Source organism: Notamacropus eugenii, chromosome 7 (assembly GCF_028372415.1).
Source record: "Notamacropus eugenii isolate mMacEug1 chromosome 7, mMacEug1.pri_v2, whole genome shotgun sequence".
In the NCBI taxonomy this organism is placed as follows: Eukaryota; Metazoa; Chordata; class Mammalia; order Diprotodontia; family Macropodidae; genus Notamacropus; species Notamacropus eugenii.
The window spans coordinates 368,732-391,108 of record NC_092878.1 but is presented as its reverse complement, the minus strand read 5'-3'; the positions used below and the strand labels follow the sequence as shown (position 1 = coordinate 391,108).

The 22,377-nt window shown below is 41.9% G+C and overlaps 1 protein-coding gene across 4 annotated transcripts in view; it reads right to left on the bottom strand.

Annotated features, from left to right (window-relative positions):
* Window positions 1–4,931, bottom strand: part of MYO5A (myosin VA) — a 232,399-nt gene extending 227,468 nt beyond the window's left edge. For all 4 annotated transcript variants that reach the window (XM_072623295.1, XM_072623296.1, XM_072623297.1 and 1 more), the window contains exon 1: window positions 4,809–4,931. In XM_072623295.1, the coding sequence (XP_072479396.1) occupies window positions 4,809–4,835 (27 nt within the window). In that variant the 5' untranslated portion in view covers window positions 4,836–4,931. The remainder of the gene's footprint in view (window positions 1–4,808) is intronic.
* Between the last annotated feature and the right edge of the window lie 17,446 nt (window positions 4,932–22,377).

Below are 22,377 nucleotides of genomic sequence, written 5' to 3'. Positions count from 1 at the left end.
TCCCACCTTTACCCGCCCGAGACTGTCCACATGGAATTGAGCTTCCACCCCCAACATTATACAAAGATAGCACCATTGTAAAAAACAAAAGTAACTTTGAAAGACTTAAGAACTTTGATCATTGCAATGACCAACTAAGTTTCAAGCAGACAGATGAACTGTTACCCATGTTCTGACAAAGGTGATGGAGACAATGAGAAGTAAGAGACACGTATTTCTGGACACAGCCAATGTGGATTTACTTTTGATTGATTTGCTACAAGGGTTTCTATCCTTCTTTCTCTTGGTTTTTAATGGAGAGGAGCAGTGTTTCGTGAAAGTGAGGTTGGAGTTAGGATTAACAACGTCTTTCTTTGGTTCTCCTAATTATCATTACCACAGCAATCGACCCTACTACCCTCAACATGTCCAACATAGAACTCTGATCTCCCCCCAATCCATGCCTCTTCCAAACTTCCCTGTTTCTTTCAAGAGCACCATCATCCTTCCAACTACCTCATCTATGACCTAGGAAACACCACACTCAACCAGTTGCCAAATTATGTAAATTTTACTTCTCAACCTCTTTTGCATATTTCTTTTTCTCTCCACTCATACAATCACCACGGTAGTTCAGAGGTTCATCCCTTCTTACTGAGACCATTTCAATAGTCTCCCAATGAATTTCCTTGCTTCAAGTCTCTCCCCTCTCCAACGCAACTTCTATATAGAGATTTTCCAAAGACATTTTCCTAAAATTCAGATTTGATTATATCATTCCCCTGCTCAAACTTCTGAGGGCTCTTATTACTTCTAGGATCAAATACAAACTCCAGTGTTTCAAAATTTGAAGCCTTGCAGAACTCAGCTCTAACCTACCTTCACAGTTTTATTATGCATTATTCTCCTTTATGCATGGCATCTAGGTAGTACAGTGGATAGAGCACTAGACTTGGAATCAGGAAGACTTATACTTCATGAGTTCAAATCTGGCCTCAGACACTTACTGGGTAGGTGTTCCTGGGCTGCCTCAGTTCCTCATCTATAAAATGAACTGGAGAATGAAATGGCAAACCACTCCAACATCTCTGCCAATAACCATCCCCCCCCCCCCAAAAAAAAAGGATCATGAAGAGTTGGACACAACTGAACAATAAATCCTTTATTCACTCTACAATTCAGTCAGATGGATCTTCTTGTTCCTCACTCTACTTGTTGATTCTCCTTCCCCCATCCCTATGCCTTAACATCATCTGTCTCTCATGCCTGGAATGTACTTCCTCTTTACCTCCACCTCTCAGAATCAATAGTTTTCTGCTCAACTGCCACTCCCCACATAGAGCCTTTCATGATTCCCTTCCCGCAGCTGTTAGTGCATTCCCCACCCCCACAACATTACCTTGTCTAAGGGTATCTGTATGTACAGATATATGTCTTGTATATGTGTACATACATATACGTACATACACATATATAGATATATACACACACCTTTCCTAACAGAATATGAGTTCCTTAAAGACAAAGACTGCTTAATTTTTGTCTTTGTATCCCCATTGCTTTGAACAATGTGGATACTTAATAAACACTTTTTCACTGATAATGTCAACCTGTATCAAATTAGGCTAGAGGAGGGCCACTAGTGACTTCAAAGAGCAGTTTCAGTAGAAACTACAGGGGGTTAGGGAGGGAGTGGTGAGCAACTGGAAAGAGATATGAGCTGCCCATTCGGAAGTTCAGCCAAGGAAGACTAAAAGAAAAATCAGATGGCAACTGAGAAAAAAATGACCAGGTACTTGAACAGATTCTTTCAACATTGTTGATATCTTCTTGTGTTAAAAAAAAAAAAAAAGCAAAGGAACCTATGGTGAAGGAGAGGTTACAGACAAGGTTGAAGGCACAGTCAAAAGAACATTGAAGTCTACCTAGCATTTGAGGAAAAGATGAGAAATTCTCCAACTTGATAGTTTATACCGGAAAACATTTTTTTCCAAATAAAATGTTTTGATAGAAGTTTTAGGTGTGTGCGTACTAGCAACCCAGATATTTATTTCATCATTTTTTATTTCATTTTTATCTCATCATTATTTTCTTTGTAGGAAAAAAGGTTTCCAAAACAGAAAACTTAATAGTTTTAGCCAAACAAATAGCATCCTGACTCAACAGGAGAAATTGTATAGTTTCTACCATTCATTGTAATATGACTTGATCCATGCATAAATTGCAAATCCCCAAAACTAGAACTACCCCTTTCTGCATTTTATGTTTTCCCTCTATCAGGAAAGGTTCCTCTCTACTAAGACCTACATAAATCTAAAGAAATGTTCTATTAAAATAACTTTAATAGTCCAATGCCAAAATTAACATATTACCTTACCATCATCTCCATTTCTTATAATAGTATATTGCTTCCTTTCCTGTAATCCCTGTCCATCATTTCCATATTTCTTTGATATTTCCAACTTCTGATGAATTCCCGCTTGGGCCTTGTCCTCCAGCTGATGCCCCCCTCACAAAACTGCTATTCGTTAAGCCTTTATTTCTGGAAATCTTCCTAATATTTCCACAGTTACGCACTGTCACTAATACTCTTCCAACTGTCTGCCTGCAGTTGAGGAAAGTGGTCCGTTTATAACACTAGAGACCCAAAGAAGGTCAAAAACATAATAGAAGTGAATATGAGCCATAAAGTTCAAATACCAGCTAAGGCCCAATTCCCAAAATACAACCAAATAGTTAAATTTATTTTAACACAAAGGTATTTAGGAGAAAGTAGCCAGTGAGGACTTCAGGTTTCTAATTAAGTTTACATAGGCTAAAAGCTGGTGTTCAAATTTAGGATTATGATAACGTACATATTAAAAGGCTTTTGAATTTACAATCTAACCTTGAAAATCATGAGACTAGATGTAATAATTAAAACCTTCAAAATTTCAATGATACTGGTAAGATTTTTCTCTCACATAAATGACTAGGCACAGGTGGATCAGAGAAATTTACACAGCCAAAGTCTTTATTTGAAATGCCTTATTAACAAGGTGGATTTCTTGTTGAAGAGTCCCATTTCAATTGTAATGAACATCTGTAGGAGATGCACTGAGTAACCAAGGCTATGTATAGATAGAATTACTTATGCCAGAGCTATTCTTAAATGAGTCCTAGAATTTTTAAAATCTGAATTCACACAGTAGGGGGAAGGTAACGTTAGTTTTGTGAAATATCCCTTATTAACGCTTTATACCAAAGTTCTCTCATAGCAGAAAAATGACAATGGGTATGCCATTAATAAATGGGTGGGTTTGACCCAGGCTGGAAAGCTCTGTGTCAGGGAGAAGTCAACAGACTGAATGTCTGATGTATGAGGACCAGCCTAGCTAAAGGAGGGAAGAGTCTGGCCACAAAGTGATCCATTTATTTTGACCAGAAGAACACATGAAGACAGAACATTTGTGATCCTCTTCACTGAGCGATGTACTCACATGGATGAAATCAGAGAACCTGGAAGTATTTGGTGAAGTAAAGAAGAACAATATAAGCTTGGAATCACAAAGTCATTGGATTCTATTGACTATGCCAAGGTTATAGAGATAAATGATGGTAGAAGCAGGCCTACAATCCAGGTTTTCTGTTCAACAGAGAGTACTTTCCACCTCACCTTTCTAGACGCTGGCCTCACTATCTCTACACCCACAGATTTGTCATCAAAGATTCTGTTGTAAATAAACTTAAAAGCACTGAGATCCTCAGTGTTGAAAAACAGCAACCACAGCCAGGCAAGAGTGGGAACAAAGGAGGCCCCCAGGTGTTAGAAGAGTCTTCAAGAAGGTAATGCAACATTCTGAAACATGAAAGATTACAAAACAGAAAAGAATACATCCTTACACATTCAGTGAGCTCAGAAGGATCTGCCCTCAATGAATGGCCATGAAAACAGACATGTAGGAGTTAAGGGGATATACACCCAGGCTGCAAACTTCAGTAGCAAAAGAGACCCCTTTAATAAGAGTAGGAGAAATAACTACCTCAGTCAGGAATCCTGGAATCCTGGAATCTTAAGAGTTAGGAAAACCCTTGAGGGTTCAACCCAGGGCAAGAATCTGCAGATATCCTGACAAGTGATCACCCTGGTACATGGATGGATCGGGCAGGGACTAACACTTAATGCCCCAATCCAGCCCGGTCTAGCACTGGTAAGCCAAAAGGCGAAAAGCTGCTGAAAAACACAACAAACCAAAAACCAGCAGAGAAGGCAAAACAAACAGCGCCAGGAGAACCGCTCTTGGGGCGCCCCTGCCTGCCCAAGGACCCTTCATTCTAAGGTCATTGCTTGGAAGCATTTTGAAGGGTCCCTCAGTCAATACGCAGACGATCCTTTAGAAGCCTAAAGCAATCAAGCGGAAAGGAAGGGGTCAGGGCGGGGGCCGAGCCCCTCACTCCCCCCCCCCCCAGGAGAAAGGCCTCCTGCCTCCAGCAGCGTCTCGCGGCGGATCTGTCGGTTCGCACGCCGCGCACCCACGAGGGAAGGCGCTCTCGGAGGCCCTCCGCGGACCCACGGACCGTGCCCCCAAAGGGCGTGCCAGGCCAGGGGGGAGAGCCAAAGGGATGCTCTGGGCCCTCCGGCGAGGAGGCCCGGGCACCGGAAGGGTGGCGCTCCTCCGGTGCCCCCCCAACGCCCAAGCCGTGACAGCTGTCTCGGGCGGACGGACGGACGGACGGGCATCCCGCTCCCGCCGGCAGAGGCTGGCATCTGGGTCGGCCGCCCGGGCGGCTCCGTCATCGCCCTCCATCCCCGCCCGCTCCCCGGGATGCTGCCCCGGCCGGGCCGTTACCTTGGTGTAGAGCTCGGACGCGGCCATGGCGCCGGCGCCGCCCGCTCGGGCCTCGTCCCCCCGCCGATGCCCCGCACGCCCCCCGGGCCGCCGGCGCTTCTGTCGGGTCTGCAGAGGCCGGGTCCCGCATGGGCCGCGGGGCAGGGCGCGGATTCAGGCGGCGGGCCGCGAGCGCTCGGCCATCCCCGGCGGGCGAAGGTCCCGGAGCTGTCCGCACGCCTCGGGATGCTGGGGCCGCTGGGGCCGCGGCTGCTGCTGCTGCTGCTCCTGCTGCTGCTGCCGCCGCCGCTTCTGCCGCCGCCGCTTCTGCCGCCGCCGCCGCCGCCGCCGCCCTGTGCATTGTGGGAGCGGGAGGAGGCAGCGCTGCCTCCGCCGCCGCTCCAGGAACTCCTGGGCTCACGCTGCCGCCCATCGGCTGCGGGCGCGGCCGGAGCATCCTCGGGGGCCAGGCGGCCCGGCGGAGCCCGGCCCTGCCCTGCCCGCGTGCCGCGCGCCTGCCCGCCTCCCCTCCACCGGGCGAGGCACACCCGGGCCAGCGGTATTTGTCTGTATTTGGCAAGCCAGCCCGGGATGGCAGGCCTGGGGTCTGCGCGGGGCGCCTAGGGCGGGGGTCGGAGATCAGGCAGGGCCTCTGCAGGGTCCCTGCCCGTGCCTGGCACGTAGTGGGCACCTCCTGAAGGCTGGTGGAGGGAGCCCTGGCAGTGGGTACTGCGGCTGGCACCGGGTGACCCAGTTCTCAGCCGGACTCCCCCTCGTGCCCTGGGCACGCAGCCCACCTCCTGAACTGTCTCCGTGTCTGTGTGTGACTCCCAAGGGTCACGGACCGCAGGGATCCGACGAAGCCTCTGTCCTGCTCCGCTGGGGCTGCGGGTGAGCGCAGTAAGGTGACTTGTCCAGGGCGTCTGCAGCGCTGCACGCGCGCTCCAGGAGTGGGTGCGCTTCCCCCCGCTCTGGAAGCCCCTTTTTACCACTCTCCGCTTTTCTTGACTCATTCTTAAATTGGTGTGATTGTTTTTCGTCTCGTCCACCCCATTCATTTGACGCACAGAGAAGCCAAGCCCCAGAAGGTGAAACACGTGCCCCAGGTTGTTGTGTGCGGTTCTGTTTGTCCTTCCTTTTCAGAGAGGACCATGACATCAGGAAGATGGTGGCAAGATTTGACTTTGATTTGAGTGAGGAAGGCTGTGCAAGGTCACCAGCCTCCCTTTCTCCTCCTGGGTCATCCGGGTCCAGTGGGCAGATATTCATCAGGACGACTGGGGATGGCCCAGGATGCAGTCGGATACCCTGGAGACACTGACCCTTTTAGGCTAAAGCCTTTTCAGGTTCTCATTTTGAGAAGTAAGTCAAGGGATGGCCCCTTTAATTAAAAAAAATCAAACTGGGAGGGGAAGACCCTCGGGGTTTCTCCTCAAAAGAGAAACAGTTACTATGGATATTTACTAATAAGGGTTTCCAATATAGCCGTCAAGTGGTACTTGGGCAGGAATCTGTTGTGGTCCAATATATGAGCTCCAGAGTGAAATGGATTTAAGGTTTGGTCTTTGAGAAAAGAAAGAGAAAAGGAAGGAAGGAAGGAACAAAGGAAGGAAGGAAGGAACGAAGGAAGGAAGGAAGGAACGAAGGAAGGAAGGAAGGAAGGAAGGAAGGAAGGAAGGAAGGGAGGGAGGGAGGGAGGAAGGAGTGTGTGGTGGGGACATGGCTAACACTGAAAGCTCAGGAACTCAGCTTGTGTACGGAGGATAAGGAAGAAGGTGAACAACTGACTCATAATGGCGGCCCAGAAACTGCTATTCTTGCACTTTAGGCCACTAGGACAATTTTTAGGAAATGGGGGATGGCAGAGGTAATAGTGTATGTGTGGAATAGGGAAAGAGACTTACATTTCACTCTATATGGAGCATACGGTGAGAAACTTCCTCTACAAGTTAAAGTCAACACCTTCTGTATTTCTGATCTTCTTAGAGAGTTGCCTAAGAGGTGAAGTGACTTACCCAAGTTCACAGTCAGTAGGTTTCAGAGGGGAGATTTGAACTCAGATCTTCCTTAACTCAAGACCTGTTCTGTATGTACTAATTAATTACTCTGCTTCTCAGGAGATCTCAAAATAATCTTGGTTTTGCCACCAATTAGCAACTCTATGCCTCATTCTCTATAATTGTAAAATGAGAAGTTTAGATTACATGATTTCACAGACTCTTCACCTCTAAAATTCTATGATCTGATGGTATAGGCTCTGGGAGCCTCCCTGAACTCTCCTAGAAATCTTCTTACTTAATCTGATGTTTGCCTGAGGCCTTAACCTAGCCCAGCCCTCCACAGTCGGTTATCTCCTGATTGCTTGCAGCTACTTCCCACTACTTCCCACCCTCTATCCTATCAAATTCCCATTCTCTTGGTTCCTGGGGTCCTACCTCTACTTACCCCATGCCATAAAACTGAATTGCTTCCATTTGAATTGTTTTAGGAAGATTCTGAAGATCACCTGGCAGGATAAGGTACCAGACACTGAGGTCCTTACTCAAACTAAACTGCCAAACATTCAAACTATACTTCAGAGAGTGTCTCCGATGGGCTGGCCACATTGTTCAAATGCAATATGTTGGCTTGCCAAGAAGACTTTTAACATGGTAGTCGGAAGAAGCGATACAAGGATACTCTCAAGGTCTCTCTCAAGAACTTTGGAATTGATAATGTGACATGGGAGACACTGGCACAGGACTGCTCGGCTTGGTGTGCCCAAATAAGAGAAGGTGCTGTGCTCTATGAGCAAAGCAGAATTGAAATAGCTCAAAGGAAATGTAGGATGCACAAATTTGGAGTATCTACCTCAGATGTTCACTTGGACTATCTGTGCGCAATCTATGGTAGAGCATTCCGAACTCTTGGTCTGATCAGCCACAGTCATACACACTGAAACTTGACTTTATCATGGTGATGTCATTTTGGTCCTCTTCAAGAAAGAACAACAACCTCACCCCAGTCTACAGACCACTCCCTTCAAGACCCTCCCTGGATCCCTCCTCCAGTTACCCCAGACTACTTGACCACCCCTAGATCCCTCCCCCAATCTTTCTGTATATAAGATCCATCTTGCCTCCATGAAAATGCTCAGATTCAATCAACTCAGATTCCGTCTAGCTCAGATTCTACCTAGCCCGCTTATCAATACAAGCTCACAAATGCTGAGATTCCTTAAGAGTCTATCCAATATGGTATGTCTTAAATAAACTTTGTTTTTCTTTGGCTGAAAGAAGCCTTCCATAGAATTCATTCAGGCAGGTCCTGGCATGTCAGTATTTTGTGAGCACCCCTAAATCTCAACAGATAGAGCTCCCAGTGTGAAGTTAGGAAGACTTACCTTCCTGAGTTCGAATCTGGCCTCAGATGCTTATTAGCTGTCTGACTCTGAACAAATCACTTAACTCTACTTGCCTCAGTTTCCTCAACTGTAAAATAAACTGGAGAAGGAAATGGCAAACCACTCCAGTATCTTTGCAAGGAAAACTCCAAATGGGGTCATGAAGAGTAGGACATGACTGAAACAACTGAACAATAAGTCCAACACTTGCATTTTATAAATGGAGAAATTAAGTTCCACCAAGGTTTTGTCTTGCACAGATTCACACAGCTAGCTGGTGGAAGACCTTGAAATGGAACCCAGGTTTTTTGGCTCACAATTTCTTTTTTTTCTCTATATCTTATGACCTCTACTTAACCTACTCTGTGGATTATTTTCCTGATCTGTCAAATCATACCTACCTTCTAGGATTGCCTTGGGGATCAAATGAAATCATAAGAAAGTGCTTTGAAAAAGTTTCAGATATTATACAGATATATGGGATATTTTAAAGGGGGGGGGGGGCGACAAACTGCATAATGTCTTTTCTCACCTATACATACCCCCAAATGCTAAGGGAATGTTTTGAGTAAAAGGAAGGACATGGAAATGGGAAGAAAAAGAAAAAGAGAGAAGATGAAGGATAGATCAGGACAAAAAAGGAAGGAAATCAGAGAACACTGCATTTGTTCACAAGTAGGATTGTTGTTGGTTTTGTGTCCATCCTTTGTTGCCGAAGAATCAGAGAAATGATGACATGACTTGCACTTGATTTTGTTTTGAATGAGGGAGGGCTGTGCAGGTCACCAGCCTCTCTTCTCCTCCAGAGAATCTGAGTCATTTGAATCCAGTGAGCAGATATTCCTCAGGATGACTGGAGATGACCCAGAATGCAATCGGAAGACCTTGGGCCCTTTAGGTCAAGGTCTTTGCAGGTACTCACTTGGGGTGAGGTAAAGCCCATTCATTGTTTAAGAAGTAGCCAGGGCATGGCACCTTTAATGAGTCCAAGAAAAAGAAAGACATCGCAAGTAGGACATCAGAATTAAAGTCACCAAACATAAACTAGATCAGTTACCTCTCCCTTACTTAATAAACCCATGGGTATTCAGACAGATATATTTACATACCTTTTCATTTGTAAATGATGAGCACTCAATTACCTATATATCAAAACTATTATAAAGCAGTTATTGTCAGTTCAACTATTGGGGCTTCGCCTCCCCCACCAAAGGCTAAGGGGGGTGGGCAATATTATTCAATGTAATGAACCTCCCAACCCTGTTCCAGGTCCAGGACTTCCAAATAATGCTAATCTCATCTTGGAACTTCCCTCAGAGGCGAGGGCCACCTGGCCCTGGGACATCCAACTAGCCCAGATGCCTTCTTGAATGGAAAATCTGAGTGAGATCCATTGGTGAGATTGGAAGTATGATTCAATGTAATGTCTCTCTCCCTGGTGTCTGGTCTTCAAAATCATCCCCTTGGGGCAGCTAGGTGGAACAGTGAATAGAGCACAGGCCCTGGAATCAGGAGGGCCTGAGTTCAAATCCAGCTTCAGACATTTGATACTTCCTAACTGTGTGACCTTGGGCAAGTCGCTTAACCCCAACTGCCTTGCCTTCCCCAAATCCCCAAACTATCCTTTCTCTTTCCATCTGCCCCCTTTCCATTCCACTCTCAGCTTTGCAGCTCCCTTTTGTGTATTGTCTTCCCCCATTAGCATGTAAGCACCCTCAGGGCAGAGACTTTCTGCTTATATTTATATTAGCAGCATTTTGGACATACTTAATAGCTCAGGCCCACTGAATCTCCTAACCTGAGTTTCTGATTCCCACCTCTCAATTTACCTTGGACTTTGGATCTCTTCTCCCCATTTCTTCTTGCCTTAACTGACTTCCCTGGGCTTAGGTGCTCTCCCTCTGTACCCAAGTATTTGATTGTACTTCCCTGACTTAGCTGGCTTCATGAATGCCTCATCCCACCCACCACCTCCTATTTGCCCAGACCTATGATATATGCCAACCCTCTTCTTGTTAAGTTAAATTTCTGGTTTGCCCATGATTTCCAAGTCTGCCTTACTAACTGTATGGCAGCAGGGAAGGAGAACAGACTCCATAAGAGAGAACAGAGAAGAAAGAATGGTATTTTAGAGAAATGTACTTCTGATACCCCTTGGAAGTTGGCTAAGGAGAAGAAAGTACTGAGACAATGGAAAGGGAGAAAGAGATGAAATCAGGCGTACATTTCCCAACGTCTTCAAGTTTCTTCTTTGCTTTTGAAGAGACTTCTGCCATTCTTTCCATGTGGACAGGAGTAGACAGACTAGTAAGTATGGGTGTACTTGCTGGGGCAGGTGGGGCACATAGAACAAACTGCTTCCTGATTTTGACTCTTACCACCAATAAGCTGCTGCAGTTGCAGCCCAAGTTGGGAGCTCTGTGGTTGATCTGGGTCATGTCCTGGAGACATATTGTAGTCACAGTGGAGAACCAAAGTGGAGACTAGGACCAAAGCACTTAGAAAGTAAAACAGACCACCAGCCTGAGACCAGATTGGATCAAGACTGAATGAGACTAAGTTACTACTGTGGGAAGTAAGAAAGTTCTGTTGTCCATATTCCTAGGTGATAAGGGTTGTGACCTAGCATGGACAGGTTAGAGGTCAGAAAGTAATGCGCAGGCCCAAGGAACTGTGTGAGGAAGGGCCTATCAGAGAAGAGAACATGGAGTCACATGGCCAAGGGACAGTGGGAGATCCAAAGTGTTGTAGCTGTCCTGTGTGTGTGTTCGTCCTTCGTTGCTAAAGAAGACCGTGCCCTCGGAGAAATAATGACATGACTTGCACTTGGCTTTGTTTTTTTGAGTGAGAGAGGGCTGTGCAGTTCACCAGCCTCACTTCTCTTCCAGGGCCGTCTGAATCCAGTGACCAGATATTCATCAGGATGACTGGATGAGGCAATCGGGGTTAAGTGACTTGCCGAAGGTCACATAGCTAATGAGTGTTAAGTGTCTGAGGTGAGATTTGAACTCAGGTCCTCCTGACTCCTGCACTAGTACTCTATCCACTGCACCACCTAGCTGCCCCTGGTCAAGGTGATGGTGGTTTGACTTGCCTGGTGCACACTGCCTCCTATCTCTCCCTGAGGGTGTTGCTTTAGGTAGGCTGGCTTATCTGCCCTATGGGTAGCAGTTGGTGAGGAGGGCCAGCGCCTCTTTCACAAAAGCCACTTCCTTTGATAACTGAGGGCTGGGCTGGAAACAGGGTCAGAGGTCTGGAGAGGGTTAGGGGGAGTGCAACCTCTACCAGGGCTCTTGTTCCCATCTCCCTGTTCATGGCAGTTGGTCAGTGGTTGTTGTTGAAGGGGAGAGCAGTGATTTCTCCCCTCACTGTTGTCTACAGAGGCTGAGCTAGAAGCAGGTCTGGTGGTTTTGTGGATCCTGTTATTTCCAAGGTTCTTGAGTTCATAGTCCTGGGCTGTTTCAGTGAGATGTTAAGTGAGAAGAAAAGACAGAGAAGTCATCCTGTAACCTTACTGGGGAATGCTACCCATCCATTCAGGGGGAATGGATGTAAAGATTAATAAAGGCTTTCCTGATTTCACAACAGGTATTGTTCTTTATTTAAGGTGAGCATGTTTCTCCCTGTTGGGGGCTTGTTAAACGGGCTCATTTCTAACACTACTGTAAAATCCCTAGCCATGATTAGACCAAGTGGGAGATCATTCCCAAATATTATCCTGTCTTTTTATTCAGTTGTTTATAAATCAATCTAAGCAAGTCATAAACATGCATTGATTTCTTCCTAATCCTTCTCATACTCTGAGCAGAGGTCTGAATCATCAGAGGGAAAGATGAGGGGATGAAACAACTTCTTTTCTTTTACCATGTGCCAGCTTTCTTAATTTTACTTAACCATATTTTGACAAATCATGTGGCCTTTTTAAAAAATGAATTGAGTGTATGAATGAAATCAGTCAATCGAAAGCCTGGTTTCCAAATTCTGGCTAGATGTTCTAGAGCAAAGATGAGAGATTTCATAGCATCTGGATGTCATACTCCTAAATATATTTTTAACCTGGGGCAAGTACCCCAGGCACCATAAATTCAGTGAGTTCAGAGTGGTGGGATGGAAAGCAATTCAAGCTAGTTGGCAAACACTCTGTGAGCAGTAGGGATCCTTAAAGTTTCAGGAAAGGCAGCAAATAAACATTAAATATCCCCCTAATGAAGCTGTTGGTCTGGTAGCTTAAAGGTAGCACCATGTGGTAGCCAAAATGTATGCTACACTCCTAAGCCCTGCTGATTTTATGTAGATATCAGAAAACAGGATAACGAACTAGGTACATTCTGCATCATTAACAAGGGAACACAACCCACACCAGACTGTCACTGTAGGAATGGAGGGTCAAGAAGTTATTACTACTCAAGATATAAATGAATGCTTCTACTAATTTTCAGCTTGAATGAAATAGTAAAGTCTCAAAAATTTAAATGGAAAGGACTTTGCTTCAGGAATACAACAGAGACTAGAATCACTAAATTGAAGCTTGACTGACTTTAGAAAGAATATTTTTTACCTAGAACCTAGTGATGGATTTTGGATCCAACGAAAAAAAAAGATAAAGGCTACAAGAATGTATCAGCTGACCTGGGGATAAAAACTATAGCGGCGTAGTTAGGGAGACTTTTTAATGAACTAGATTAATTAAGTAGAACAGTTTAAGAAGGGATTTTGTTTCTAGTTTGCATCCTCCCCCACCCACCCACCCTATCCCCCAAAATTCCATACTCTACAGTAGTCTTGTATTTTATTGTGAATATATTGTGTTGTGTAGGAGATATAAAAAGGAAAGACCATGATCACAACATCTCAGTTTTCAGAGGAAAAACTAACCCTAACCCTACATGAGTACTGGGTCCCGGCAACAGAAAGTTACTGAAACAATGAAAATGTCCCATGGGGCTTTCTGTTTGGAGGATGCCCTGTACCTATTTTTTTCATTCAATAGCCATTTACTAATGCCTGATAAGACGCACCATGGCTTAGTACAACAGTCCCATGCTGTTATTAATCACAAACTCTTACCAGCAAAAAAAAAAAAAAAAGAGTGCACACCTTCAATATCTGTATATTTGTTTATAACTTATTTACATGTATTACTGTACTAAGTATGTATATTATGAATACATAAAAGAATTTTAAAGGATGAGAAAAAAATGAAAAAATGATCAAAGGATATAAATAGTTTTCAAAGCAAGAAATTTAAACTATCAACAACTAGATGGAAAAAATGATCCAAATCACTACTAGAGAAATACAAACAAGAGCAAACCTGAAAGTCCACCTCATAACCATCAGATGGATACAAAGAAACAAACAAGGAAAATGACAAATGTTAGAGAGGCTTTGGGGAAATGGACACACCAATGCACTCTTCTCAGAGCTCTGAATTGGTCCAGACACTATGGAAAGCAATTTGGAATTATGACCCCCAAATGACTAAACGATGCATACCCTTTGACCCGTCCATACCTATACTTCTAGGCATATACCTAGATGAAGAGGAAAAGTACAGAAACATATATGATGGCCCTTTTTTATAGAAGCAAAAAAAGTTTGGAAACCAAAGCATTATTGGAGAATGGTTAAGTGGCATATGGATGGAATGGAATATTAGTGTGCTGTAAGAAATGGCAAAATGGAAAGTTTCAGAGGAAACTAGAAATTGGTGATAGGAACTCTATGAACTGATACAGAGTAAAGTGAGGAGAACTAGGAGAGAAATTTATACAATAACAACCTTGTAAAGAACTCTGATCAATGCAATGACAAGTCATAATTCCAGAGAACTGCAGACTTACAACGAGGTATACATTTTATAATGTTTATTTATTATGAAGATTTTATTTTACTTTTTTGTGGTTCAGTTGGGAAGAAGCAGAAAATATTTATACTTGATAATTGGCAAAAAGAATTTTTTTAGTGAAATAATATTTGATTCTAGATTCAAAAGGGAACCACTGAAGTTTACGAAGTAAGGAAGTGACATGATCAGACTTGAGGTTTAGGAAAATCACTTTGATAGCCACGTGAAAGATACTTTGGAAAGGAGAACGTCTTGAGGCAGAGAGACCGATTGGAAGGCCATTACAATAATCTAGGCATTGGATTAATTGAACAGTGAGAACCTGAATTAAGGTGGTGGCTGTATGAGTAGAAAAAAAGAGATAGGATATGAGAGATGTTCAGGTACAAGAGGCAAGATTTAATGACTTATTAGATACAAGGTAAGGAAAAATAAAGAATTGAGAATGACACAGATTACAAACCCGTGAGACTGGAAGAATGGTTGTGCCTTTGACAGAAATAGGGACATTTGGAAGAAGAACGAATTTGGGGAGAAAGAAATGTAATAATATCTGTGATCTATTCCGGTCTATCCTGTGATCTTTCCTTTCCTTCACAGCTAACCTCCTTGAGAAAACTGTTTACATTGAGTGCACTAACTCTCCTCTAATTCTCTTCTAAACTCTCTTTCCAAAAATCCATGAATAACTTCATTTATAACTCTAATGGCCTTTTGTTGATTCTTATCTTTCTTGACCTCTCTGAATCATTTGACAGTCTGGATCACCTTCTCCTCCATACTCTGTCCTCTCTAGGTTTTATGACACAGTTCTCCCATCTTCTGCCTCCAAGGTCCCTTTCCTGGTTTTCATCCATTTCACACTCATTGGATGTTACCGAAGGCTTCACACTGAGCTCTCTTTTCTTTTTGCTTTATACTGTTTCACTTGATGGTCTCATTTGCTCCTACATGCAGATTATTCCCAGATTTATATATCCTGCCGTACACTCTTTGCTGAGCTACAGTCATGCATCTCTAACTACCCGCTAGACATTTCAAATTGGATGTCCCGTAAAGCACCACAAACTCAACATGTCCAAATAGAACTCATTATCTTTCCTCCTCCAAACTTCCCTGTTATTGTCAAGGGCACCACCAATCTTCACAGTTTCCCAAGCTCACAAACTTTAGTGTCATACTTAACTCCTCACTAACTCTGACCCTAATCCTAAATCCTCATTATCACTCACTCTATATATCCAATCCCTCAACAAATCGTATCATTTCACCTTCGTCTCTTTTATACATTTCCTTCTCTCCACTCATATACATACCCACTCTCCTGATTCAGACTCTTACCTGGACTATTAAAATAACTTTCTTTTTTAAAAGATTCAATTTAGTTATTTTCAATTACTAAGCACTTGTTTTTATCTTCCTCCCTTCTCTCCTCCACCCCCAACTGAACAAAAAGAAAACCCTTTTAACAAATATGCATGGTCAAGCAAAATAAATTCCTGTGTTAGCCACGTCCAAAAACATATGTCTCGTTCTGCATGATTCCAACACCTCTCTGAAAAGAAGGTATTGTAGCATACTTTATTATGGGCACTCTGGAATCTTGGTTTCTGGAATCAAATCACTTTTCCTCCTCCCTTCAGTGAGCATCAAGTGGTTCTTTATTTCCTCCAGGATCAAATATAAACTGACATTTAAAACTTCCTAACCTGGCCCCTTCTACCTTTGCAGTTCTTACTATTCTCTCTCACATACTCTACAAGATTCATACTGGCTTACTTACTCTTCCTTGAAATATGACACATCCTCTTTAAGACAGCTCAAATATTACCTTCTACAAGAGGTCTTCCCTTTTCGCTGCCCCCCCCCCACCTCCTAGGTGCTAGGGCCTTCCCCTTGTTGGATTATTTCTCCAACTGTGTATATATCTGATACATACCTAATTATTTCCATTTCTCCCATTAGAACATAAGGTTTTTGCAAGCAAGGAACTGGTTTGGGTTTTCTTTTTATCCCTAGTGCTTAGCAGAAAGGGAGGTAGAGCTCTTATCCATTGGTCATTGCCCTGAAGGATGATGATGACACTGCAGAATTGGGATTTTCCCAAAGACATCTTCCCAGGTGCTATGGACTGCAGTTAATTTAGTCATCTACTGTAAGGGAAGGCAGGGAACTTGCCCACCAGAGGAAATGGACTAAATAAGAACATATTGGAGACTAAGGATAGGTGTGGTTGTGTTGGAGACACCCTGAAGACTGGCTATCAAAGAGGGTGGTATGTGACCTATTTTTTCATCCTCTAATTGGCTGAGGGGGAAACCCACCAGCCCTTTCCAATTTTGGACAGTTCTAATTGTTATCAAGCCAAAATCTGCCTATTTTCACCCACTGTTCTTCCTTCAGCCCTGTGGGGCCAGTTAGATCAAGTATAATCTTCTTTCCCTAAAACAATCCATTAAATACTTGAAGACAATTACCCTTCCTAATCTTCTACAATAAAAAATTTCCAGTTTCCTCAACTACTGGCATAACATAAACTCAAGGCTCTTACCATCTTAGATACCTTCTTAGATTCCCTCCAGCTTATTAATGTCATTCCTAAAATATGGTACATAGAACTAAGTACATCAGATGTGGTCTGATCTGGGCAAAATTGACAACTCTGTAATCCTGGACACCATGCTTTCCTTTCCTAAGGCAAGCAAAGCTCTCCTTAGCTTATTTGGCTGCCATATCCCACTCTTGACTCATACTGACCTAGCAATCCACTAAAACCCCCAGATCTTTTCCAGAAAAACTGCCATCTAGCCACATATCCTCTTCTTATACTTGCAAAATTCTTTTGGATATGTAAGACTTTTTACATTTATCCTCTTACATTTCATCTTGTTAAATTTAGCCCAGTGTTCTAGCTTGCTGAGATATTTTTGAATCCTGAATGTCAACTAGTGGTAACTGTCTCTTCTAGTTTTGTATAATCTGCAAATATAATAAGCATGCTACCTACCATTTCACCCAACTCCAATATAAACCTAGCATGTTCTTCATCTTAACTGTACAGGACAATAAACCCCAATTATTAACTCAGCTGGCGCAACCTTCAAATAATCCACATCTTTTTGGCCACTTTAATTCTTCTCTCCCTGATCTTTCAATTTCTCTTGCCTGCTTAAACCTTTTCCATATTTTTCTAGCACTTTACTCAAATCCTACCTTCCCACTATGTGCCCTCCTTCATTTGATTGTGAACTCTTCAAGGGCAAGGATTGTTTTCACCTTTCTTTGCATCCCCAGGGCTGACTCCTTCACTTCCCTGCTTTACATCCAGTTTCTTTTCTTTCTTCACCATCTAACTTTTAGATCATTCTCTCCTTGTCCCTGAGTTACTCATCTCCTTCCAAGAATAACTCTGTACCATTGGTTCTATTCCTATCCCTTCTCTGGTACTTTGCTCTATTTATCCCTTCTTTTCTCTTTATTCTCATTCCACTTTCTTTCCCTGTGAATGCTTAGGTCTCATCTGTAAACCTTCACTCATTCTGCTCCTCCAAGGTACTGTCCTCTCATTCTTCCTTTCACAATTTCTTAATGTAGTAGTCTTTGTTCCACTGCCTCTGTTTCTTCACCACCCATTTAATGTAATTCTTTACAATCTTTCCACGGTTTTACTGATGCTGTTTTCAAAGGTCCTTGCCAGCCTATTGATTGCCAAATCACTGGTCTTTTCTGTGATTTTGAATTTTTTGTGGTCAAGAACTACATTTCATTCTTTGTATCCCCCTAAGTGCCTGAAGGTGCCATGAGCATGGTGCTTATTACCATGTGTTGATCATATACGTGCTCCTGTATGTAGAAGTCAGATGAAACTTGCTTTGTTACTGCATTTATTGGTGAAATATAGCAAATAACTATAATGGTACACAATACTAGTGTAATACTCACAAGTCTTCATCTTGATGGTTTGACGGCTTTGCAGTTATGAAATCATTGTATTGACAAGGAAGGCATAATCTGTGCCCTGTGGTCCATGGCAAAAATTTCAACCTCAATGTCCAACATGCAGTAAGCATAGCCAAACTGACTTACTTGCTGATTCTTAGCCTTCCATCCTTTTTGTCTTTTTGCACAAGGCATTTCTCCGTGCCTGGAATGCATTCCCCCGTATCCCAAGCATGATGTCTGGCTGCAAGAGCCACCATCCCTCCAATTGCTAGTGAGTTGCATCCTTCCCCATTACCAAAAAAATACTCTCCATATTGTTGTTGTTATAGTGTTTGTCCTTGGTTGCCGAAGAAGACCATGCCATCAGAGAAATAATGACATGACTTGCACTTGACTTTGTTTTGAGTGAGGGAGGGCTGTGCAGGTCACCAGCCTCGCTTCTCCTCCAGACCCATCTGAATCCAGTGACCATATATTCATCAGGATGACTGGAGATGACTCAGGATGCCATGGGAACTCACTTAGGGTGAGGTAAGGCCCATTCAGTGAATAGGCCTCTTTAAGAAGTAGTCAGAGGATGGCCCCTTTATTTTATATCTGAATACATGCAGTATCTCTCCCCTTTTCCTCCTCCCCAAGGCCATGAACTTCTTGAAGTCTGGATGTTTTTTGTCCTACCTCCGACACCTGGCACAACTAAATTTAATGAACATTATAAAGAAAAAAGTTAAACAGTTTGTGGTGCTAGCTTGTTTAGACATCAAACAGTATTCATACTATCAGTTACCCCTGTATTTTGGCTGCTGTCCAGTTGACAGATTACACAGTCTATTGGTGGTTACGGCTCAACTCGGCACCATCTGCAGGAAAACTTGTCACAAGATATCAAGGCACCAAAATAATAATTTCCTGGGTCTCCTTAAAGTTCTTTGTCAACTAATTGTTATATCATTGTAAGTAACAGGACCAATGTAAGTATCACAGCTGCTAGAGGACAGTGTTGCACTGACAGTTTTGTTGTCTAGTTAAGAATGACTTTTCAGCTTCCTGTGATCCTCTTTACCCCAAATCAGCTGGGAAAACTAATCTGTAGATTTTGACCCACTGTGCAAATATTCCTATCCTGACATAAGAAACTGAGAATGAATTCTTTATGGGCATAACCACTTAAAAGCTTTTCCTACCATGGTAAGCTTCTAATTTTTAAAATAAAACTTGAAAGGAAGGTCATCACACAAATGATAATCAGCACATAGGAGCTAAAATTTAAATGATATTTGTCATATGATTTATGAAGAGTTAATGTACTTCAACACAATCTGAAAACTAAGAATAAAGTGAGCTAAAAAAGCCCAAACTGCAAGTTCCAACAATAAAAATTGGGTAGTACACTTTAGTTTCCTGTATCTCTTACAAGTATAAATTTTGAAGGGATTGACAAATTTCATCATTAGTTTCCAACTCTGTTGAACAGAAGAGGGATTATCTCTTTCTTTTATACATGCTCTATTGGTGTTCTACTGTATCATCAATGATGGAGATGCAAAACAAGATTTGAGGGCAAAGCACTGAAGGAATTAACTTTTTACTTCAAACTTCTAGCTTAAGTGATAAATGACATTATATAAATATATTACATTAATGCCTAATCATGGCTTACCTAGAAAGCTACAAAATGAAAAGAGTTTCCAGGATAAAGAAGATCCGGAAGCTTAGTCCCAACTTAGGATGTCAAAACTTATAAATCTGTCATTTGAGGTGTTTATACATCCTTGGGGTTATCTGTTCTAGAGTGAGGTTTCAGTAGAAATTTTCAGTTTTGATCCTCTTATTTACAAAGGTGGGAGAAGAAATTTCCTAATACAAAAACAAAGATAAAGAGGGAGAGGGACAAAAAAAAAATTAAAGAGAGAGAAGATAAAATATATGAATATGCTATGGAATATAAGACTGCTAAACCTAGCAGTGACCCTACCACAGGCTACTTGCCCTTGGATTAGACAGTACCTGAGTTAGCTACAGAAAAACCTATCATTTAGACTAAATCAAATAATATTAATGTTTAATTAGAGAAAAGTCACTATCATATGATACTCAGTAGTTTCATTACTTTAAGCATATAAAACGTCAACTCCAATTGTTAAAAAAGGATGTCCAAGTAGAAGCCCTTCCCAGTCTGCTTTAGTAAAAACTCATTTTAAAATCAGCAGCACCTTGAACATGGTTTTTACAATGCTGTTTATACTCATTGGCTTAGACCAGTCAGAGTAGTAAGGCAAATTTCAGCCCAGATGTTTATTCTACATCAAAAATTCAGCTCTAATAAGTTAGACTGTGCTTATTTACCTAAAAACAACTAAGCATCCTGGGTAACACCTGAATCTATAATTATTTTTAATGGCTAGATGTTTTCAACTAAATGCTAATTTGTTTTTCATGACTGGTTGACCAAATTTGGTTTTTGAGAAATTTTCTTCAGTATTCTACTAGTTTTCTTAAGTTTTGCCGTCATCCACGTTTTCTAAAATGCCAACATTTTCAAACCTATAAATTCAAAATTATAAAATTTAAAATTGGAAATGGCCTAAGACACCACTTAGTAAAACCTCATTTTTTATAAATAAACAGGGAGCTTTGGGGAAGAAAGTATTGATCATAGCAGGGGGACAGCAACCAGTTCTGAGAGCACTACTAGTGGAAATATACAATGAACATCCAATCATTAATTAACAGATCTTTCCCTATGGAAAATCCTGAGATCCGAAGCACTATGACTTTGTAGAAGGCAGGTTGGCTTTCTGAGGAAATCTTATCTTTATTAAAGACAACCACAATTATTTTAAAGTGGGCCCTTAACCAGCATTTCACAGATCCTCAACATGTTCTGAGGTAGATTGACTATTAGCATCCTGTGTTAACAAACTGAAACTAAGGCCGCACGTAAGTCATTTGCCAGGGACCATGGCAGCATTCTTCTCTTTCATGGTCAGGATTAGCACTGTGTTTTTAATCTTGCAGTGCAGTGCCTGTCTTAGCTCACTCCTCTCAGATGAACGAGGATTTCATTACTTAAGTCTTTCATGAGCAAAAAATCCCTAAAATTCCATTCTGGATTGTTTTGCAGTGTTGAAGTCACTCTCACAACAGCTAATTTGTAGATGAGAATTTCACTCAAACAAATCTGATATCCTTTTTCGAGTATATTTATGCTTTTTTTACTTAATATTTCCATTTTGTTTTTCTGCTGTTTTTGGAGGGCAGAAAGGTAACTGCAAAACGTTCTTAAAACGGTAACTTGCTCAAAGTTTTGTTAATGTCAACAGAGACGATTAAATCTACTTATGGTCACTTGATAGGTTTGGTAGCAGGAAGGCAATAAAGGAAATTAACGTGTGTGTTCAGGGCCTAAAATTAGCCTGTACTTCTGTCCCCTTCTGACCTGTCATTCCCCACATACATACCAAAAAGAAATTTATAGACAGGGAAACATCATTTGTAGCATATTTTGGGCTAATATTGTCATAATGTGTCACTGCATAAAATGGGGGCAAGTGTACAAAACTACCTAAATTAGTCGCAATAAAGATTTTTAGCTCCTTGGTAAGGCTGCCTGCCTCAACTTGTTCTTGCTCATGAATGAGATTAAGGAAAGAATGTTACAGGGGAAAAAATTAAATGGATATCATTTCAAATTTTAAAAAAAAGGATACAAAAAGCAAAATATCTAAGGCTTAAATATTTAACCGGGATACATTCATCTCTCTTTAAATGAAATGTTCCAGTTGCAGCGAGGATCAACTCATTTAGTTTCCTTTTTCTAATTTAGTACTAAAAATATTTACTAAATATTACAGGTCCATACATATTGACTTATATCTTTGGGATGTCAGTCTTCAAGCATGTACTTGTTCAAAATTCCCTTTTATTTGTACATTTAGAATTGTCAAATATTAGTTACATAGGCTCAGGATCTAATAGCTACTAAACAATAAGAAAAATACCATGCTAGTGTGTCTTAAATACAGAATTCAGCAGAATAATTATAAATTAAGTATATGCTTCTACTTCCAAATGCACAAAATGTCCTCAACAAATCCTACTCTTAAAATATGTCAAATTAATAGCAATAAATGGGGTTAAAGCCCTGAAGGCTTTTTATTCTGGAGCTTCCGGGAAGTTGAGTGTGAAAATAAAAATATTCTCCATTTTAAAAAATCTTACCAATTATGTGCCTTGTAATTTTGTACATCACAATGAAACGTTCTGCATAGGACAAAAGATACGCCTTAGCAACGTAACGTATATGCACCCAAGGCCACTGAATGTCATGGGCATTAGTAACAGATGAAAACACCTAAGTCTATACCTAAATGAGTAATCCAGTTTGGTATTTTCTAAATCCAAGATGGAAACTACTC